Below are 22,745 nucleotides of genomic sequence, written 5' to 3' on the forward strand. Positions count from 1 at the left end.
AATAGACGGCGAAAAATGTAAAAATAATTTTTGCTTCAGAATATTTAAATATATATTTAGGAGTGGCGACTAGTCTCGTACGACTCTTGGCATCAAGCTTAAAGTAAAATTATTAACTATTTTAATCATTTTATAAACATCTCTTAACAATGTGGCTTGCTTAGGTTTAACATATGGGTAATAATTTAATATAATATTTAATAAATTAAATATTTAACGTATTTATTATTTATTACATAAATATCTATATGGGAATGCTGTGCAAAGCAAATAGCTTACATAATATATAAAATAAATATAACACTAGTATACTAAACATGTTTTCAAATTTATTAAATAAAGCAAGTAATTTTTTTTTCTTGATTTTGCGTTTGCAAAATTGCAATTATCATCTCAATATTTAGAGTTTTGATATATTCTTTTTCTATATTTAAAATTGTTATACTAGATAAATATTCTTTCCACATGAGTTTTTTTTTTTTTTTTTACTTTATCGCCAAATTCTTGACCTACAGCTAATAAAGCACATCTTGGGTTACTACTGGCAAAAAAATTGAACACAGTTTTAACAGATTCAAAAAAGTTTTTATTTTACTATGACACTTTGCTGCATCTGAAATAACTAGATTTAAATTATTTACAGCAATGGATATACTTGGCTGATGGAACAATATGTTTTATCCTTGTTTGCACTCCTGAATGTGCTCCACTCGTCACAGAAGCTCCTGACCACAACATTGTTTAATATCTCAATCAAGTTTCATTAAAATGTCTTGAGTAAGGTTCACATAATCAACCACCGATAGGAATAAATTAAAAATAGTTTCAAACCAAAATCCAATACACCATTTGAAAAAAACAAATTTCACCAAGTACCTATTTTATTTTATGATACTTTAATTTTGATGTTTAATACCTATACATAATATCGGTATGCATTTTATTTTTATAGAAATAACATACAATTTATTAATATATTAAATGTCTTCAATATCTTTAATGTATTGCTTAACTATAAAAGTTCAAGTTTAACGCAAGGTTAAAGTATTATTATTGTGTAAAAATAACATAAAACAAATAATTAACATACTTTAAGTGTTATGAATTATGATTTATTTTTAAACCAAAAACCTTTTAATAAAAAAAATATTATCCTCCACTTTTTCTCATAGTTAATTGATAGATTAATGTTTAAAATTGCTTAACAGTCTAGTTAAACAGGTAATTAATAATGATTTATTGTTGAATTAAGTATTAACCTTATCTTTTCAAATAGTTCTCAGGAAATGTATTTGCATGATGATCATTTTAAAATAAAAGTATGGTGAAGTATAAATTGTTTACATATTTCTTTTGATTTTTGAACTTTATACTTTTCTGTGAAGAAATAGTATTTGTGATCAAGAGTACATAATGCGTAATGTATGGTAAAACAATATTTTATAAAACTTTGATAATACAAGTATATCAACTATTCATTCTATTTGTACACTTCATAATACAGTAACCTAGTCAATAAGTTCTCAATACGTCAAACATAAATAACCCAATGATTGTTAATTAAAAAGAAATTATCTTTACTGTTTCAAACTTATTATGGTTTCCCTTGACCTTATTTCAAACTACAGCAATGCCATTGATTAAAACTATTATGAATTGCTCATTGAGTAATTTTTGGCGGTTATAAGTAATGATAATGCATTATAAAACTTGATGTGTTTTTGGAATAAGATTTAACAAAACAGGGTTTTAATTAAAATATCAGTTAATTTTTATTTTTCAGTTTAAGTCAGTCAAAATAACCAATCTAACTTTAATATACATGTAAATATAAATTATTCATTTGTAATTATATAAACAAGAATAATATTCAAAATAATTCTGAATTACTTTAGTTTCTCAAGATCTTCTTGTTCTAAAATTGGGTTTTTTAACGGATTTCCAAATTCATCCATCCAAAACCATATTTTATTAGTAATACGGCAGTCCCTATAAATAAACAAATATTTAAATAATTTTTGTTGTAAATTTTCAAAAAATAAATATTTCACCTAAAAGGGGCGTACGCAGCAATTGGATTTCCTTCTTCATAAATAGCTTTTTTTGTAGGATGACCATAATACATTGTTTTATAGGTACGTGATAATGCTCTCACCCATGGACCTAAATTACGTTAACAATTCAAAATGAATTACAATTAAACATTATTATTATTAATTAAAAATTAGTGCTGTACAACAATATCAATGTTTTAATATAATATAAATATTAGACAATTTTTGGTAATTTAAAATTAATATTATTATCAATATCAATTTTAGTTTTTGATATTCCAATTCAATATCAATAATAAAAAAAATGTTATTCAATGTCAATTATAATAGTGATTAATTTGATAATTAGTATAATTACTTAATGTGGCTTTAATAAATAATATTCCAGAAGCACAACAATATTTTTCACTATCCAACATATACATCTTCACAGATTTACGATGAAACTTTGACCATCTAAGGTCAATTTTTTCAAATATTTCTGGAATGTTTTCTAAGTAAACAGGTTCCTTTACTCTAATTCTTGTTTTATCTGATTCTATTTTATTCATGGACTTTGCAAAATCTTTACAATAATTTATCCTAAACATAAACTAATAGGTAAGAATTCATTAAAATATTTATTACATTAGTTATAAATTTTACCTTGATAAATAATGTTCATTACTAATATCAATGTTTCCAAGCTTATATGCATCTATAATGTGCAATACTCTTACTCTAAGTTGTCCTAGATCTTCACCTTCTAATTCAATAGCTAGTTCACCATATACAAGTGTGCCAGGGCTCATCATTACACTCTTTAAATATTCATTAGAGACCCATTGATTATTAACTAATTCGTATACCTGGCTACCACCTAAACCTATAATAATTGTTTAAGGAATAATTTATAATTTAAAATATTTTTGATTAGAAACATACTCAGAAAATATGTTGGAGGTTTAGAGTTGTTGAGCAAAACACAATGCCAGTCATATATAGATTTTACATGTTTCTGTAAATTTTCTTTGCTTAAAAATTCTGGTAATGACTGTAAGAAATCTAAATATAATAAGATATTATAGAAAGTTATCAAATAGTTAAGTATATTCTAATAATATGTAATTCTCATAATATGATTACCTTTTGATCCAGTTATAAGTGAATTGCAAGTATCTTTAGGATCACTTCTAAAAGGAGCACGTCTTACACCATCTTTTACTTCCCACAATTCTAAACATTTTTTTTTTAGATCTTTTTGTCTTTCATCAGCCAAACGTTGATCTTTAGTATAAGCTACAATTTTTGATAAACTCAATGCTTGAATTTGTCCTAATCTAAATTAAAAATACATGTTAATTTACTTATATATATTGATAATTTCCTTTTAAATTAATATTATTTGGTACTTATTAGATGTTTTTATAAAGGTAATTTTAATTAAATACATTTAAGTAAAATAAAATTTATAACATCTAAAGTATGATCATAAATTAAAATAAAATTTACTTACTTATTATTAGAATCCCAAAGGTACTTAAAAAAATTAGAGTCTCTTTGAATTTCTTGCAATGGAACAATAGATAAAATATCTTCTTTTGAACTTAATCCATTCCAAGTTAAATTTACACTATATAAATATTGTTTTATATCTTGTATATCATCTAATCTCCACTTACATATTATGTATCTAAATGCAAAAATTATATTTTATACATATAATGATAACTTTTAATATATAAACTATAAATATATATTTTATTTAAAATGACCTTTCAGAATTTGCAGGGCGACTCGTGACTGGTTTATAAATACTAATTTGTTTAAAACTTTGGTACAAAAGGTACAATAATCCAGCACTAAATTCAGTGAATATATCAAAAAGTTTACACATAAAATGTCCACCAGGTCGTAAAATACTTAAAGCCGCTAAGGCTTGACATAGATACAATCGTTTAGACAAAATTTCTTGAAAACTTTCTTGGCCATCAACTGAAAACCCCTATAAACAAATGTTAAATACAATTTTAAATAATATATATTGTTTTAGGTTATTGTACTACTTACACCATCAGCCATAACAAAATGTACACCTTTTCCCTCAGTCATCTCCATTACATACCTTTCTAATGACTGAATATTTTTTGGTTTATAGATATCACCATCTTCATCATGACCTAAATAAAATAATGTACAGTTTTTCGTTTAAAACTTTATGTACTAAAATATATCAAAATTATTGCCAAACACTTTGCAACTGTAGTGTCATATTTTTGGCAAATTAAAAATCAAAAATTAATATGGTTACTGTTCATTTTACAAAAATTAAACTTTATATAGATAGTACAATTTTTAAATATTTATACTTACCATAAAAAGCTTCAAATGACTCAGGAGAACCAGCATAAAAGTCATTCAATTTGAAATCATTTGCATTACGTAATGTAAATCCTACACCTTTTGCTTTCCAACTTTTTCTCCATAATACATATTCAGAAAAACCTCCAGGTCCAGCACATATATCAGCAAAATAAAGTAAACTACTAGGACTTGTTAGCATGGATGACTAGAATTATAATAATTATCATAAATAAAAATATAATACACAGAAACTATACACATACACCATCGCTATATCTAGGATCAGTGAACATAAAATCACATGCCCAATCAATATTGGCCATTTTCATTGCAGCTCGGTTTTGGAATATACCATTTTTCACTGTCTCAAATGGATTTGCTTTAGTTCTAGCATGGCGGAAATCATGGTCATCAATATTATCCAAAACATTCTATATAATATAAAAATTAAATTTTAATATTATAAATAAATAAAATAATAAGATAATACAAAAAATGTAAAAATATACCTTGCTACAATTAACAACTTTAAAAATTTCTGAATCTGCAAACTCTGTTGTTTGATTATATGTTAATTTTTTTTCACCAGTTTCATACCAATAATTCATAACATCAATTGATAATGACGCTGGATCTTCATTTTCTAACCAATCAGTCACTTTTAAAATATCTGTTGACTATGCAATTGTATATTAAATATTATATTTTATTTTCTATAATTGTCATAATTACTTCTTCTTGTTCGGGATCCCAGTCCAAAACAAAAGATTCTCTTGGTTCTCGTGATGCAAAACCCAAGCCTCTACGGCCTTTTTGAGTAGGTAACTGTACTGGATTCACCAATCCCTGAGCATTTTTTCCCAATCCTTCACCTTCTTTATAACCAGCTTTTTTCTACAAATTAAATAATTATTAGATATAAATAGTACATACTTTATTTAATATATTAAGTAGTTTAATTAGTAATTAATAAATATTTCATAGTAACTCATAATCACCATTAAAGACATTCCCTTGTTACTCTTTTCATTATTTTCAACAGTTCCATACATCTTAGGAGGATCATCTGATAAATTAGAATCAGAATCAATTGTTCTTGAACAAGAAGCACCATCAGATTGTTCAGTCTTTGATTGTGCCCCATACTTTGAAAAACCATCAACACTATCACTATCTGAACTATCTTCAGAAGAAGATAATCTTTTTTTATTATGTTCTAATAAAAAATTTTAATTAAAATATTATGATTTATCTAGTTTAAATATTTAGTACCTAGACTAATATCACTCTTCATAAATGCAACTGGATTATTTAAATATGATTTTTCGAGATTGTTTGGAGCATAGTTGTTAGCATACTTTATTTCTTTTGAATCATCTATAGTTTCATGAGACTGTAAATAATAATATTAAGTGAACTTATGATTAGGTAACAATCTGTAATAACTTATTAGCTACTGTAAGACCAATATTCACTTTAGACGATGATTGGCTTTTGGATTTAAATTTTGTTCTATATTTGTTTTGTTTTGTTTTTTTAACTTTAAAAACATTATCAGCAACATATGGAAGATCTTCTTGGCTATCATCTTTAGTATAAAACTTTGATGTAGCTCGATCTTCTACTTGTAGAACTTTCAATTTTTTACTCTTATGTTTAAGTACTTCCTCTTCATCTGATGTCGATGAAGAAAAATCACTGCTGTCTGACAAATTTTTTGCCCTAAATCATATTAAAATATGTATAATATAAGAAAATAAATAAATAGATAGCTTCAATACTTACATTATTCAACAAAAAATTTAAATAGAATTAATTTCAAAACACTGCACTTTCTTATAAAAAAAATATTACATTAATTAGATGGTCCTGAAATTAAGGTAGATAATGCATATTTATGAATACTATCTATATTGTAAAATATTATATGAATTAAAAAAGTACTATCTACGTTTTAAGTTTTATAAACACTGAGGATATTAAAAATAAAAATTTAAAGCTCATTTACCAATTGACATTTTTATAACACTAAAGTCCATCTATAATGTCATAGATAAAATACGTACGTCACACATAGGTACCTATAAAAATATGAAAAATATTATTTTTTTACAATTGGACATACAGCATTATTTTTAACGTATATAGTAATAATTAGTAGTGTAGCAGCACTTACTTAATAATTAATAATAATATTAATATCTTTAACTATTCACAAACATAATTTTGAGTTTTGGCATACACATAACACAAATCCCAAACGAATCAAATGATAATGATTGTGATAGATAAGAATAAACTATTTTTGTATACATTCTTATCTATAAATCACGACTAAAGATATGAATAGATAGTATCTACACAGAATTATTCTGTGGTATCTATAGCCATTAGCCGTGCTGTTAATAGGAAATTATATTATTATATATATTATATATTTTTTTAATTTTATGTTATATCACAGAATTCTGTGGTTATATTGTGCACGTTTAAAGATATATTTAAGAGTATATCTTTATTCGTGATATTATTTTAAGATATTACCAAAGAATAATTATTCTGTGATATTACTTTAGTCTTTTACTTACTTTATTGATTAGCTGAATGAATGATGATGGTATATTTATCTTAAATTTTTGAATTGTTCAATTGTCTTAAAACCTTAAGTCTTGCTATTTTTTTTATAGTATTGTAATAGATACCTAATTAAAGAATTTTTTAGTACATGATTTTTCACTAAATCCTATAGAGTAAAAGTATGTTGAAATTTGAATGATACCCATAGTTATTTGATGAATAATAATACTTAAGTATCACTCCATAAAAATTAAAATATTTGATTAAATTTCAATCTTTTATAATGCTTGGGCGTTGTCTATAACTATTAACTATTTGAGAATACTTTAAACGATAACGTATAAAAAAACAGATTTTAATTACTAATGAGATATTTGTTATGCATTTCGTATTAAAGTTTCTGAAAATACTGGAAAATACAAACATTTTATCGAGATATTCTTTAGTAAAACCACGATTATAGTGTTGTTATCCCTATTAAAGGCTAACATCATATTATTATAGACTATATAAATATTGTATAGTTGATCATTAGACTATAATTCATATTGTCTGTAATAGGTACTACCCTAGTATCATATATAGCTCATTATTCAACCAGTCCACATAATCCACATAGGGCATAGCGATGTATAAAACCATTAATTTTTATGAAAACAATTCTTGTCTTAAAAAACATAATTTTTAGCTATATACTCAATACACAATAATTATACAACTGATATCATAATCAGTACTTTTTTTTCTGTTTACCCTTTATACAATATTTCCAGACATAATGTGCACTTTATCAACTATGCTTATTACATAGTGTACAATCTCTATAATTTTAGCTCTGGAATATGTAACTAAAATAGCATATTATGTACAATAAACTTATACTACATAATACACTACATAAACATAGAACTTAAGACTATAAAATAAACTTAAGTAAAACTAATCAATCAATAAATAATAACTAATTTGTTCTTAATACTAAGATCCCCCATTTTAATTAAATTATCTATAAAATATAATGTTTACATTTTCCTCGCTAGATGTTGTATATAATTATTATAACATTATATAATATACCAATCAAATTGCATTTGATTAAATAGTAACCATAGTAAATAGTGCATAAATAATAAGGGATGCAATGTGGTTAATTGCTTATACCAGATAAAACTGCATTCACTTAACGTCATAGTCAGTTATTAATGAATGTATACATTTTCTTATACTTATTCAAATTATTCAGTGAGAAGAATAAATATTATATTATGAATAATAATAATAAATAGCAATTGTTAGCATACTAGGTATTATAATTGAAGTCTTGAAAATATAATAATTAAAATACTACTCTAATAACTACTCTTTTATTCTTAAAATTAAATTAAAGTAATTTTAAATAATTAGTACATATAAAAAATGTATGCTGCTTTTTAATAAATTTTATGTTCATACAAAAAAAAAATCTTTCTCTACTAACTAAAAAGATTTTAAAAAATGTACAAATAATTAATAATTAATAAATAATATCAAAAAAGGTCATACGTTGGTTATATCAATTATAATATAATTATAATAATTCTATTACATCAAATACTATCTTAAATTGTATAATAATAAAATATATTACATAATTATTTACTCATTTTATGAGTTACGAATACCCAACTGATGTTCAAGTTCTGCCCGTTTCTGTTGAACTTTGGAATAGAAATAACGATTAACAGCTTCTTGTGTCCACGGTTGATAGTAAAATTCTGCTCTTCGTTCTTCTTCTGGATTTCCAACTACATCCGTCATCGTCTAAAATATTAACAAGTACAATTTGTTTAGTTAAATTTAATCAACATTAAACATTGTGAAACAATAGTTTAGCAAAAGCTCGTAAGGCTAGCGCTGTGGAACAAAGCCACAAGTCAACCGCTGCGGTACAATCTCATTATGAACAAGAGCATAGTAGTTTTAGCAACCCAATGCAATTACTCTTCTTAGAATTGTGCTTAGCATACACAGAGCTATGGGATTGTATAACATGGAAAAATTGGATGATAGAGAAATATTAAAATAATTTTGAACTAGAAAAGCAGATGACAGAAGTACATGTCATATTATTATAAAAAAGTGCAATAATTATTTTTTTAATAATATATCTTGTTTTAATAACATTATATAAAAATTTGAACAAAAATTAATTTTTTTACAACAATGTTTTACCATTTAAAACATAATGAGTAATCTAATGTATAATATTTATTTAATTAAATAATTCATCAAGAAAAATATTCAATTACTTGGGAGATTTTTTATTGTGATACGTGATAACCTTATTTAAGTAATACGTTCATATGTGCGTATGTTTAAAACTATTTTACAGTTCTGGTCAAGAGTAATTTTTTCAAGTTTTTTTTTATACCAAATCAGTTCTACCATTACATATAAACATGCCTATGGATAGGACAACTATAGTTTTCAAAAAAACTAAACATTAAAATATATGTACTTATTGAAACATAATATTATTTTTACAATATATGGTGTATTTGTTTATTATTATGCTAAATAGCATGTATTTGGTACAAATTGTTTATATATAAATACAATTTCCTGCAATTTGAGACTATTAATTATGTGAATAAAAAACTGCATATATATACCTTTAAGTCTCTTGTTTGTGAGATTATCCATTTATATATAAATTGTTGAGGATCTTTAGCAAAACTCAAAAAGAATTCTCTATTTGTCTTTAACTGATTGATTGTTTCAACTGTTTCATGGATCTTGTTATCTAGACTCTAAATAAAAACATAATATTGTAACATAAAAAAATAAAATATATAATTTAGAAAATTACCTGTATTTCTTGCTGGCTAGCAGTGGATAATAAGAAATTATTCATTTGTGCTTTTAAAGTATCATCCACTTCAACATCAATATCATAGCATGCAGTTTGTTTTTGTTCAACACCTTCAACACTTAAAAATTAAATTAAATTAGTTACAAATACCAATTATTACATAATTATACAATTTTACCTTATAATATGATTAATTACAATAGGATCAGGAGGATGAAGTAAAGTATTAAGTCTCTGTGGGACTTCAGCAAATTTCATACGGGTACAATTAAATATTTGTTCCAAATACTTATCACAGTTGATATATTCTTTTTCATGTGAATCCTAAAGAAATGTAATTTATAAGATTAAAAATATTTTCATATAAAAATATATATTATAGTGTTTTACTTGTAGCTTATGAGTTTTTATAAACTGCCAGAGAGCACTTATAATGACTGGTCTGGTTTGAGTATGAACACCCAAAAGTCGAGCTAAACGTTGGTCCAATTTAAATTGCAATGGTTGATAATCAAGCAGCAATAAAATAGTACAGCGTACATTTTTATCTCCCGGTCGTTTCACCTTAAAATGTAATAATATTGTTAATGTAAAAAATTAGAAAGAAAAAAGTTGATAGGTACTTGAAATCCATCAGTTTCTTGAGTTGTTGCAGTTCGATGCCATTCAACTAGATGATTATCAGGCCCATATAAATCTTTATCAAGTTCAATGACCAATGATTTAAAGAAAGAAGAAAATTTTCTTTTTATCTAAAATATTACAAATAAAAATAAAAATAAAAATAATTCAATAAATAACTAATAAATAAAAAATTACCTTATTTGGCTCATTTTTAGAATCTTCTAATAAACGCCCTTCAACTCTTAATTCCCAAGAAGCGACACTTCCTTCTTCATTTTCTCCAGGCTCTTTCGCAGGATAAAATGTATTTGATATAAATATACGCAATTTACGTTTTTGTTTCATTGGGCGCTTTAATGCTTCCTATAATTAAAATATTGTAATATTAAAATTCATCACAAACTTATGATAATAATAAGAATATATTACTTGTATGTCTAATCTTTTTCTCATGATTGTTGAATCGAGTTTTCTTTCAAATGCCAATAGATCCATATATGCTTGTGATTCTGGAACAAGATCCCTTACTTTTTGGGGTAATATTTTATCTGCCAATTTTTTCTTTTTTTTGCTCATTCCAATACTGCTATTTTGAACTTGTATGTTGTGAGGAAAATCACTATAAAAGTGATTTATTAATGTTTATCATGTAAAATATATTATGTAACAGTGTAATGATGGAAATAATATCCATAGAACATTAATTTACATATTAAATTAATTCAAAAGTTTTGCATAAATAATATATATTTAGTGCATGTACAATAAATAAGTAATAAATACATTATTGAATTAATTAATAAATTTATATTATTTTTATTTTCTTATTAAAAATTTCTAGTTTATTATAGCTTATAGCATCTAGCAAAAAACATTTAACTCAAATTATTTTGTTTCATATTGTTTTCACTAAGAAGCATTAAATGATTATATAAAAATATTTCTTTATGAATTATAGTTGTCAATGAATAAATTGGTTAAAAAATTGAAAATAGCAAGTAAAATGGAAAAAAATAATATTATGAACTTAATTTTATTTTAGCGTTTTAAGTTATAATTTTTCTATTATTAATTTGTTTTTATCTAGCAAGCCTTTGTTCATATTTCATACTTTAAATATAAGTGATACATTTTTATTAATATACTAAACAAATTTCATACACTTCATATAAAAGAATAATATTTAGTTTCTATAACTTGACAAAAATCATTTGGGACTTTTGAGTTATCATTTTGGTTTGTATGAATATTAAGTTCTAAACGATTAAAATTGTATATCACATAGGTGCTAAATTTTATTCAAAAAACACATACCCCTTGACCATGGGAGGTGGATTTCGATTATCAGCAGGTCTTTTGCCAGGCGTTGGCTGGTTCGGTACCATTGGGACAGCGCCATGTCTCATAGGGCTAAATCCTTGAGTGGGGGGTCCACGAGCTCCCATCATGGCATTGGGTGGTACACCTTGAGGTATCGGACCACCTTGTTGGTACATGCCGGGCCTTTGTTGCATCTACAGTACACATGCAAAACATTGAAAAAAAAATTAAATAAATATATTATATACACATACTAACCGGATACGTTTGATTTGGGTATTGACCAAATCTATTTTGAACATTTGGGTTGGTAGGGGTAGGTGGAAAATTTGACATTTTGGAATCTTCAGTACAGTAATTGATTTCAAATTACCTACAAAAGAACATTAATATTTAATTTTAATATTAATGTACTATTAAAAACGTTTACATAGAATGCCGACTGCCGAGTGTACGAATAGTAAATTGCTTTTCTATGATTGTAAACAAACTATAATTTGAGTAATTGTGTTATCATTGGCATTCGGCATAAACAAACTGTCCACAAATTTCAGCTTGCTAAGAATATTTTATACCTTGGTATAACTGACTAAATGATAACCAAGCCGGTTCTTATCACATTTGAATACAACCAATACTGTGGTTGTTTAAATTGTTGTGGTTAGGCTTTAGATACCATTATCTATAGACGAAGTTGTGTACGTTTTGTTCTACCCTGCTGGAACTGGTATCTATAATCGTAATCATCTAATAAATGGAAAATGTAAACATTAAATTCGAGTTCGACATAACGATTAATGACTATGGTTATTAGTTCATCTTCAAGAATGAATGAAAACATAAATGCTTAATGCCGGTGGAATCGTTATTTTATTCTTGAATGGTTTTATATTTGTAACATATTATTTATCATTAGTTAAATTTTTTATTTAAATCGATATTAGTTTATTATTTATCATGGCGTATTCTACAAGTGTGAATATAAGTATTGAAACACAAGCCGAAAATATAATCCAGGAAATTTCATATGATGGACAGGAAATCTATCAACCGTAAGCACAATTTATTACAGTTTAATTACATTAAAAACATGTTTAAAACTAATTTAATTGTTTTGTGGGATTATTTTTATAGGGCATTGTCTATGTCTGACAATTTGTCAAAGCTTGCACAGAGAATTGACTTCAGTAAGGTTGATGAGGATACTAAGCAACAAGAAGTGGAGATTAAAAGTGAGGAAGAATCCAAAGAGCCATCTCCTAATGTCCCTGTATCTGGGTGGATTGATTCAGTAGTTTCTAAACTAAAGTAATGACACTAACTATTATGATTATACAAACAATTTGGTTCATTAATTTATCTATATTGTTAATAAAGGAGAGCAGCAACAGAGATATGTGTTATATCAGATGTGTTAGCTGTTACAAAAGAAAAACGATACATGATACTTGATCCAATTCCTACTGATTCAATTGAAACCAAACCAATGGCTCAAATTTATCTCCGTAAAAAGGTTTGAAAATCTAAAATTTTAAATTATTGTACATGAGGTAATTTTTATGATCAAACCAAACCATTTTCATTAAAAATATCAATATAATATTTTATATTTATTTTGATGTTGAGAAATGAAAACAAACTGGATGATTACTGATTTAATCAACAGTATAAATATAAATAATAGATTTTTAAGCTAGTTTTCCATGAAGCAACATAACATAAATAAAGTGCTCTAACTTTAATGCAAATGTTAAATTAAAATTAAACACAATACATTTCAAGCAAATGTTCATGTGGTGTGAAATGGACTTTAATAATGGAAGTGTATTTTAAATTGGTTTAAGTTTAATCATTGATAATTTATTAAAATTTTTGAAGTATTGTAAAAAACAAAGTTTAAAGTTTATATTTTTAAACTTGGCTATTTTGTTATATGCGTTTTATCGACAACATGCGACTGTAGTATGCGCTCTACTGCGTTTTATCGCTCAATGACTATATTTAGATTTTAAACAATGTAAATCTTGTAAGAGATGGAACAATGTAAAAATGGTTTTAATGACAAAAAAATCTTATAAATAAGTAATGTATTATTGAAAATTATTTTACATTATCATGGTTTGTTGTAGTCTCATCATCATTTAAAATCATAAATATAAAATTAAAATAAATAAATATTAAAATGCTTGTGCCATATCTCTCAAAATACCTTAAATTTGTCGATAATAAAGATATAAATTGAGTAGTAGAGCGCATATAACAAAACAGCCTTAAACTTTTAATTATTGAGACAAACCTTTAATATTTTGTAGAACTTAATTAGATTTACATAATATTTAATAAAATATTCTATTATTAATTATATTTAATATTTATTTGACCTGTGTAATTTTATTATTTTTAAATTAGGCATTAGCTAGTGCTTCAAATATTATAATGTCTGCTGTAGACCGATTAAGAAGTAGTCAGAATGAATTTATAAGAAACCGAACTACCCCTGATTTCCATATTGAGTTATTAAGACTACGACAAAATTGGAGATTGAAAAAAGTTTCTACAGCTATTATTGGTGACTTAAGTTATAAAACAGGTAATTTAATTAAAATTAAATCTTTAGAATTTAATTGAAAGCAAATATGTACTGTTATTTAAGGCTATTATTATGGCTATTTCCCATCTAAAAACATCATATACCATAAAACTTTTCTATACATATTTTGTGATTATAATTTTTTAAATATTGAATAAATGTAATTAGTTTAAAATATAATCAATGCTCAATAGGTAAAATACAAGTTAAATAATGTTTGTAGCCTTGTAAGTATTCTTATTTACTTATGATTTTATGAAACAACTTTATTCCTATAAAATAACTAGTAAACAAATACAAATATAAATGTATTAATTCATCTTTTAATATACATTTTTTCATACTAGTTTCTTCTGTATCTTTCTTACCAATAATTATCTAGAAATTATCTAAGATTTTATATAGTTTCTTGATATAATATAAATAATATAATTAATGAGTGAGTAATAAACTTTAATCATAAATGATAAAATTATAAATTATAGAACCTAGAATATTGGTATTATTGCTGCAATTTTTCATTTAAAACAAATAATAAAGTTATACCAAAATGTCTGAAAAATTAATTAAGAAATTCAGTCCCCCTATGTTTTTCACAATTTAAATATTTAATATGTATACCTAAATAATTATCTAAAAATATATAGTTGACAATTAGTTTGTGTATATTATATATTATCATTGATTATAAATACAATTGTATTTATAATCAATGATATTATGCTTGTTAAATAGTATGGGATGTTTGCATAATCCTAGGTATTGGTCCTACTATCAATATTGAATTGAATTAATATTTTATATAAAATTAATTTAAACAAGTAAGAAAAGAAAATATTTAATTCTATTTTTCCTTGCATTTTAGAACATAATTATAAAAAAGTTGGTATCACCCTGCTTTATAGTAGTGATGGGGAGTAGGTCACTATAATTGATGTGTTAAATTTAAAATGACAGGTATCATTATACCCAAAAAACGATTCTGAACGAAGGTGATTTGTTAGTCTAGGATAAATAGCAGGATATATTATATTATTACATATATTTAAATTGTAATGTATCGTTATTTTACACAATTTCGTAAAAAAATAAATTTCATACATTCATAAATTTTTTCTATATTGATACTAGTATTTTTTTTACAGTTATTTTAAGAAAAAGTTATGGAAAACCTTGTATTGGGTATTTAACCATAAGTATAAATTATAAAAATGTTATGAATTTTCAACTTCAAAATTACTTGCAAATTTTCGCACTTATAATAAATCTTCTATTAAATTTAATAAAAATTTTGGAATGCCAAATTTCAAAAAAAAAAAACAGTAAAATAGAAAATTTAAATTGTCTATAAATAATTTAAAAAAGTCAAAATATTTTAAAAAATTTAATCCTAAATAGCTAACGCTAATATAAATATTTTGTGAAAATTTCAAGTATTTTCAATAAATCATTTTTGAATTACAGCAATATAAAAAAATCAATTTTGTCAAAAACTGGTTATGCGTGAAAATTCCCGTTTTTCCGTTACTTTTATAGGGTTTTCCTGACACTTTTGAAAACAACTGGAAATTTTTTATGTTGACCCCCCCTCCCCTCCCAAAGTATTTCTCTAAAATGTGATGACAGACAAAAATAAAAATAAACATACATTGTAAAATCAATACATTCATCACTCCGTTCAGAATCTAAAATGTATTGTGTACAATTAAAATTTATGAAATTTACTAAAAATGTATGTGCATAGCTGGTTCAAAATTTGGACAAAGTGGTATGTTTGAAGTTACAAAAGCAGAAGATGATATTCAATCAAATTCTGGAATATCTTCGAGTAGCCCGTCATCGTCTCCTGGTCAAAATGTTTCAATCACTAAATCACCATCAGCGCTTAGAGTAACTGTTCCTACTGAACTACAGGGAGTATCTTACATAATGGTTTTATGCCAAAAAGGTAATTTAATGCACAGTTGTGTTTTATTTTATCAGTAATTAAACATTTTTTATTTAAAAAGAACCAAGATTTATTATTTTAATAAAATTATATAGTGTTCCATTATAATTAATTTACAAGAATAAACCAAATTTTACTTGTAATTGTGGTGGATTGTACCAATACTATACTTAAAATTAACTTTTAGGATGTTACAAATTATTGTTCATGATTACACTTTTTATTTGTTATTAATAACAACACATAATAATTAGTATTTCAACTGAATCCAAAATTGATTTTTTTGTGTATTAAAATTATTAAAAACTATCATTATATTTTTAATTTGATACTTTAGATCAAGAGAATATTTTTAACACTTCATTTAATCTACTGGGTTCAGCTCCAGCTACTCCTAATCCGGATATGCATTGGCAACAAAAATTAGAAGCTGCTCAAAATGTATTGTTTTGTAAAGAATTATTTAATCAGCTTGCCAAAGAAGCAGTTCAATTACAAGCAACTATACCACATATGGTTGTTGGAAATCAAATTTCAGCTACAGTATGTGAATGAAAAAAGTTACATGTTAAAAAACATAATATAAAACAATATTAAAATTATTGTTTTTTTCTTATATAGGTATTTCCTGGTATTCAGTTAATTATTGGATTATGTCATAGTTCAACAAATGGTAACCCTAATACTATTTTACCATCTAAAACTGATCATGATCATGTACTAGAACATTCTCTGCATCAACTTTTAAGAGAAGTACACCACAGAAATACTCATCAACCATTTCCACATCCTTCTTCTGGACCTTTAGGTCCAAGTAAACGTCGTGCAGTTGCTGGACCTAATGCTGCTGATCGTTTTGAATTATTAGAAATGTCTAAAAGGTAATAAACAAATATCTATAAATAAGTAAAGAGTTAAATTATTATAATTTGTTTAATTCAAATTTTAGCCAAACTTTATTAGAACAAATTATAGAACAAGCTCAACACTTTTTTATGAGATTACGTACAGAATATGTTATTGATACACTAGCTAAAGAAGTAAATTAATTTTATTATATTAAATTAGAAAAATATATAACCTTTATACTCTTCATAGGTTAAAGATCCAATTATAATTTCACATTGGAATTCATTGAACTCTCCAACACAAGCTTGTGTTAAAGTTACTATTGTTTCACACGGGTTTGATTGTATTTGTCGAACTTCGTTAGTTGTGCATGTAATGAAAAAATCATTAAAATGTATTTGCCGAGATGGTCGAGTAATGTATTTATCATATGAACCACAAGAATTAAGAGATCTCATTTTTTGTCAAGTAAATATAGATATTAACTAATTACATATAATTATCAAAAACTTTTGTTTGTAATATTTGTATGTAACATAATTATAATAGATTTATCAACATCAAATAATGGGAGTACAGTCAGTAGCTAAAACACAAGGATGGCAATTCTTAGCTAGTTCTTCTCACCTTGGTCTTGGTCCAGTTGAACCTATGGGAAATGCCAGCTCATGTCTCTTAGCTTCACCAATAGGAGATAGGTATATTTATAGATATAATTGTATGATTTGATAAAATTAATCATTTTATATTTTACTTTAGGTTGATATCTGTAAAATGTGAACCACAAGGTAATGTCAGTGTGAGTATTGCACATTCACCAAAAAAAGATTTCTTTGGAGGGCAATTGGTAAAAGAAAGAAAATGGGAGAATTTAGGCGGTTCGTTTAAAAAAGTTAGGTGGGACAAAATGGAAGGTAAAAACTTTTTAAACAAAATTGAACTTTTAATGGCTAGTTTAACCAATTCTACCTAATTTGTGAACAATGAAACCTGTTAATGTAAAATAAAAAAAATTTATTTAATTTATATTGTATATAATTTTTTTTTAGTTAGTTCAATATAATTAATTATTTCTAAATGAAAATAAGTATAACTATTATTATACTAATGTATGTATTAGAAATATTTCATTTAAATGTAATGTGTGTTAATAATAATAAATTACTGATGCTAAATTAAGAGTATTATACTGACTAATTAGTTATTTAAAAATTTATATCAGTGTTAATTTAAAATATTTTTCAATCAAGTATTCAAGTTATTAATTTATTATATTTTACAATTATAGCAAATAATCATCTTTCATAATTTAAATGATGAAACTGTATAGTGTATAATCATGGTGGTCATATTTATGCAATTAATATTGCATTTTCATAAAAATTGTATTATCAGATGATAAAATTCAAAACTTTCAACACAATAACATTACCAATTATTTTTTCAATATATATATTATATTAATATAATTGTTAAAAAAAATTAAATGTTTTTTAGTATTCTTTTTTACAAACCCCGAGGGTTTATCTTATCACTGTTGTATTGTTTATAATAGCCCATAAGTAAATTGTATTATGTGTTTGAATTTGAACAGTTTAAGAATAAATATAAATTTACCATAACATACCATCCTATTTTGAAATTTATAATTTTTATTAAATTGTATGTTGATTTTAAATCTAAAACACAAATGTAATTTTAAAAAAAAAGGTAAGTAAGTGGATACTACTCTGATGTACATTACATGTTGAGTGGATTATTATCATAATTGTGTTAAATTTGAATTCAATGATATATCATAGTGTATGAAAAACAATTCTAAGCAGAAACAGTCTAGCAGCCTATATCATGATATATTTATTCAATGCAGCTAATGAAGTTATTAGTTATAAATTAAAATTATAATCTTTTATGAACAATAATACAATTTAGATTACTGATTACACATCAAAAAAACAATTACAACCTTCTCACACTTTTAAATATTAAAACATGATATTCATGCAAGTGTTGCAGCCTGCAAGTAGGTGCTTCGCAAAACAGTTTATTAATAAATATGGCTTCTATAATTGTTTTAATTATTCTTATATTTTGACAACTGGCTAATACAAACTACATTAAACTATTTTTTGTAGGTACCTATAAATTAAATTTTATAAGTTCTAATCTAGCCATGGTTATACAACAATTATTTTGATAATAATATTAGCTTTCCGTAAAATGCAGGTTTTTTCTTAATTTTTTGTTACTTTTAATATTACAGTAGGTAGATATATTTTTCAAAAATATTGCATTTATTATATTATATTCAGTGGCATATCTAGAGGCCATGCCCTCGCTCCCTCATTGGCCATATTTGCTATTTTTTTCATTAAAAACATTTAATAGTTTGTTGATTTTTTTTTTTATTGGTAATATACTTGGTTAAATTTTAAACAGTGTGAGCTCCTTCCTAAAAAAAATTCTGGACACGCCGCTAATTATATTATATTTAAACTTTTTTCCATAAATATAGGTATACAGTGGCGGATTGAGCTAATGTGTTACTGTGCATCTGCACTACAAATTGAGCCGGTATTGCAGTTTGTCAGAATTTTAAAATGGGGGGGTGGCGGTGTGGGCAAACCCAAAATACTGAAAAAAATAAAAATATAATCAACAATTACAGTTCATTTTTATATTAAGTTGATACAGCCGATGAGGGAGCATGGCCCACGCCCGCCGCCATGGTTACGTCACTACGGTGTTGTATACTTGTATTCTCCTGGTTGGTAAAAATAACCCAACGTGTATTGTATTGTTAAACTATTTTGTTTTTTAGATCTAAGTAGGTACTTAATTTATTACTATAAGTGATTCAATTGTATACAAGTTTGATTCCTTGCGTATTATTCAACATGTTATTATTTATAGGTACATAATATAACATATAATAAGATACCTATATATATAATAATAATAAAACGTTGACATTTTAGTTTTTCGATGTGTTATTATTGTTGTTTGGGTGAAATTGTGCTACTTGGCTACTGCAGACTAGTATAGATAATTAACATATATTAATACATTATGTTGTAAACCTACTTCAAGGCCGTTACTGGAAATTAATTAAAAAATGAGCTAAAAAATTGTGTTCTAATTTTTATTATAATATTGTATAGCTATTTTAATACCAGTCTACCACATAATATAACACGAAAAGATTTCAGGAGGGTGAACCCCCACCCCAAAGGTATGGCCTTGGTAAATACTTATATATTATATTATATTGTTTATATATGCACACTAAAAATGTGTGATATAGCCCTCTCTTTCCCTCTAAGAAAAAAAATAATTGATCACCCTACGCTTATGAACAACAAATATTTGTTGTGTCAAATATCATTGATAGTAGTGTAGTAGATATATATTATTGAAAATTAGTTCTAAATTATATACTATAGAGCAATAACACTTAATATAGAAATAAATAATACTATAAAATATTATAGATAAATAACTTTATTTCTTAATTACAGCTGATAACATTGCGTATTAATATATTAATGGGTTCTTTCTAGTAAATAATTTTTACTTGACATTTATAGAAAAATGAAAATTTTATCATAAACAAAAATGTATTAAATAAACATTTGGTAAAATGTACTCTATAGTTTATAATTTAGAACTAATTTTCAATAATATACATATTTACTACACTACTATAATACTATATCAATGGTATTTAATACAACAAATATTTGTTTATGGGCGTAGGGTGATCAATTATTTTTTTCTTGGAGGGAAAGAGAGGGCTCTATGCCTCTATAAGTGAATATATAAATAATAAACATAATTTACAGCTCTTGATATATGGGCTGCTTTAATTTTATACTTGACGTTACCTAAAACAGTAGGCTGTAGCGGCAGCAAAGCGATCGTTCTCAAAACTAAAAATAATGAAAAATTATTTACGAAGTACGATGTCAAAGGAACAGCTGAGTGGTTTGTTAATTATTTCTATCCAAAATAAGCGCACAGCAATTAAATTTGGATGAAGTTATTGAACAGTTATTTCAAGTGAAGGCTATGAAAGTTAATTTTTAAATTTTAATAATATTATAATATAATATAACACTTTATAATATTTTGATGTCACTGTTTTTATAAATTTATAAACAGTAAAATAATACAGGTACCTTTATATGCATTTTTTTTATAGAATCACTGTTTAATTTTACGTTAGAAGAGGTTAGGTAATACCTTATTTAACTTAATTAACTCATTAACCCCTGAAACTCATATATACACACCCGCCCTATTTACTATTTTCAAATAGCGATAATTGCTTAGGTACTAGACATTATAGTACACCACTATTGAACATTTGAGCATATTATTATTTAAATATTATCAAACATTGGTAGATACTAATGTATAGTATAAGATCTTGAAGAAGTGAAAAATCTCGCAGGAGAGGCAACTGCCTTCCCCGTGCACACCTTATGATTATAAATATAAAATATAATTATATACATATATGTGTATTGTGTATATAAATGTATAGCATGGTTTAATATTAGTATAGGTATAGGTATAGCCGGTATAGGAAAATTAAAAAGAATTACAAATTAAAAATAAATTATATTAAATTTAATTTTTTTGATTTTATTTTTTTTGCAAACCTGTCAATTATACGTTCATTACTCATCTATTGGTTAGTTCTTTTTCTATGTATAAAGACGAAAGATTAATAAATCTACTTAGCGCTAAACTGGTGCAAATAGGCGCAAATAGTGTTTGAAATTTGAGGGTTGTAGCCCAGTTTTATACTGGATTTTAAATGTATTATGTACTTAAATCATTAATTTTTTTTTTTTGGGGGGGGGGGAGGGGGCTAAGCCCCACCCTATTTACGCTTATGCAGTAGTGCGTAACCAAATATTAATGTGGTGCATTGACGAAAATGACTTTTCATATGTTGCTACGATGACTGGTAAGATTGATATGGTTATTGCAACTGGAATTAATTTGCTTAAGTTCGGACATACTTCAGGAGTACTATACGATTGCGTACGATACTACGATGCACCTTTTTGTAAACACGATAGCGTACGTTAAACAATTAACTTTAATATTTACCCCAAAAGTCAAACGATTGCGTATGATTTGCTGTAAAACGTTGCCACATTTAAGTTTTTATTTGTGATCAGTATAAATTAAATTTTTAAAAAATGACTTAAGTCTAAAACATAAGTCAAAATATTTAAATATAATAAAAGGTTAAAATAATGAAATATAAAAGTATATTCAATTTATAATTTTATACCTTAGTATAACTTAAATAACTAATTTTTGACAAATGTTATGATATTTTTATGAAATTTGTATTTATTATATTCTTTTATGACTTTTTTTATATCAATTAAATCAGCATTTTTAATTTTTTTAATTCGACCTTTAAAAGTTTAAATACTGATTGAATTTTCAAACATTTTTCCAGAACTATAGTAGGATGCTATGAAATTGAACGTTATAAATTCGATGAAAACTTTCAGATTAATTTTAAATTGTATGTTATATATTAGTTCAAATCAAATGCAATAGTGC

General features: G+C 25.2%; 3 protein-coding genes across 5 annotated transcripts; 1 reads left to right on the top strand and 2 right to left on the bottom strand.

Moving 5' to 3' along the window:
- Positions 1-1,755: 1,755 nt before the first annotated feature.
- On the bottom strand, positions 1,756-6,478 carry LOC113557339 (cap-specific mRNA (nucleoside-2'-O-)-methyltransferase 1). 3 transcript variants are annotated; one of them, XM_026962800.1, is made up of 18 exons: positions 6,406-6,478; positions 6,183-6,232; positions 5,873-6,119; positions 5,670-5,790; positions 5,396-5,613; positions 5,130-5,291; positions 4,907-5,074; positions 4,661-4,828; positions 4,407-4,602; positions 4,104-4,213; positions 3,809-4,038; positions 3,550-3,726; positions 3,180-3,373; positions 2,979-3,098; positions 2,700-2,919; positions 2,413-2,636; positions 2,052-2,163; positions 1,756-1,989 (listed from the first exon to the last, which is right to left on the bottom strand). In XM_026962800.1, coding segments are annotated over exons 2-18 (2,772 nt in total). In that variant the 5' UTR covers positions 6,185-6,232; positions 6,406-6,478; the 3' UTR covers positions 1,756-1,886. The 3 variants fall into 3 exon arrangements, with proteins under 3 accessions (XP_026818601.1, XP_026818602.1, XP_028044381.1); XM_026962801.1 differs by having other exon boundaries at positions 6,183-6,228; positions 6,406-6,423; XM_028188580.1 differs by lacking the exon at positions 6,406-6,478 and having other exon boundaries at positions 6,183-6,317.
- Positions 6,479-8,618: 2,140 nt separating this feature from the next.
- Positions 8,619-12,264, bottom strand: LOC113557340 (brahma-associated protein of 60 kDa). The gene is made up of 10 exons (XM_026962803.2): positions 12,028-12,264; positions 11,764-11,963; positions 10,879-11,068; positions 10,645-10,812; positions 10,449-10,577; positions 10,216-10,389; positions 10,004-10,149; positions 9,823-9,943; positions 9,626-9,763; positions 8,619-8,774 (listed from the first exon to the last, which is right to left on the bottom strand). The coding sequence occupies exons 1-10, from the start codon at positions 12,103-12,105 to the stop codon at positions 8,619-8,621; spliced, it is 1,500 nt and encodes a 499-aa protein (XP_026818604.1). The 5' UTR covers positions 12,106-12,264.
- A 274-nt stretch (positions 12,265-12,538) lies between these two features.
- On the top strand, positions 12,539-18,182 carry LOC113556390 (mediator of RNA polymerase II transcription subunit 17). The gene is made up of 11 exons (XM_026961294.2): positions 12,539-12,821; positions 12,904-13,077; positions 13,147-13,282; positions 14,179-14,359; positions 16,104-16,307; positions 16,645-16,850; positions 16,929-17,188; positions 17,257-17,347; positions 17,406-17,624; positions 17,706-17,854; positions 17,916-18,182. The coding sequence occupies exons 1-11, from the start codon at positions 12,727-12,729 to the stop codon at positions 18,127-18,129; spliced, it is 1,929 nt and encodes a 642-aa protein (XP_026817095.1). The 5' UTR covers positions 12,539-12,726; the 3' UTR covers positions 18,130-18,182.
- The last annotated feature ends 4,563 nt before the right edge of the window (positions 18,183-22,745 follow it).

Source organism: Rhopalosiphum maidis, chromosome 1 (assembly GCF_003676215.2).
Source record: "Rhopalosiphum maidis isolate BTI-1 chromosome 1, ASM367621v3, whole genome shotgun sequence".
NCBI lineage: Eukaryota > Metazoa > Arthropoda > Insecta > Hemiptera > Aphididae > Rhopalosiphum > Rhopalosiphum maidis.

What these genes read in the sequence shown, in the direction of transcription:
- LOC113557339 (XM_026962800.1), bottom strand. An exon ending in ACCTCCAACATATTTTCTGA is followed by an intron (nt 2,920 to 2,978) that starts GTATGTTTCTAA and finishes CAATTATTATAG; the next exon opens with GTTTAGGTGGTAGCCAGGTA. An exon ending in GCTGCGTACGCCCCTTTTAG is followed by an intron (nt 1,990 to 2,051) that starts GTGAAATATTTA and finishes GTTTATTTATAG; the next exon opens with GGACTGCCGTATTACTAATA.
- LOC113557340 (XM_026962803.2), bottom strand. Translation starts at nt 12,105, where the DNA reads ATGTCAAATTTTCCACCTACCCCTACCAACCCAAATGTTCAAAATAGA. An exon ending in AAGAAACTGATGGATTTCAA is followed by an intron (nt 10,390 to 10,448) that starts GTACCTATCAAC and finishes TTACATTTTAAG; the next exon opens with GTGAAACGACCGGGAGATAA. An exon ending in GTAATTAATCATATTATAAG is followed by an intron (nt 9,944 to 10,003) that starts GTAAAATTGTAT and finishes TTAATTTTTAAG; the next exon opens with TGTTGAAGGTGTTGAACAAA.
- LOC113556390 (XM_026961294.2), top strand. Translation starts at nt 12,727, where the DNA reads ATGGCGTATTCTACAAGTGTGAATATAAGTATTGAAACACAAGCCGAA. An exon ending in GGACAGGAAATCTATCAACC is followed by an intron (nt 12,822 to 12,903) that starts GTAAGCACAATT and finishes TTATTTTTATAG; the next exon opens with GGCATTGTCTATGTCTGACA. An exon ending in GCTTCACCAATAGGAGATAG is followed by an intron (nt 17,855 to 17,915) that starts GTATATTTATAG and finishes ATTTTACTTTAG; the next exon opens with GTTGATATCTGTAAAATGTG.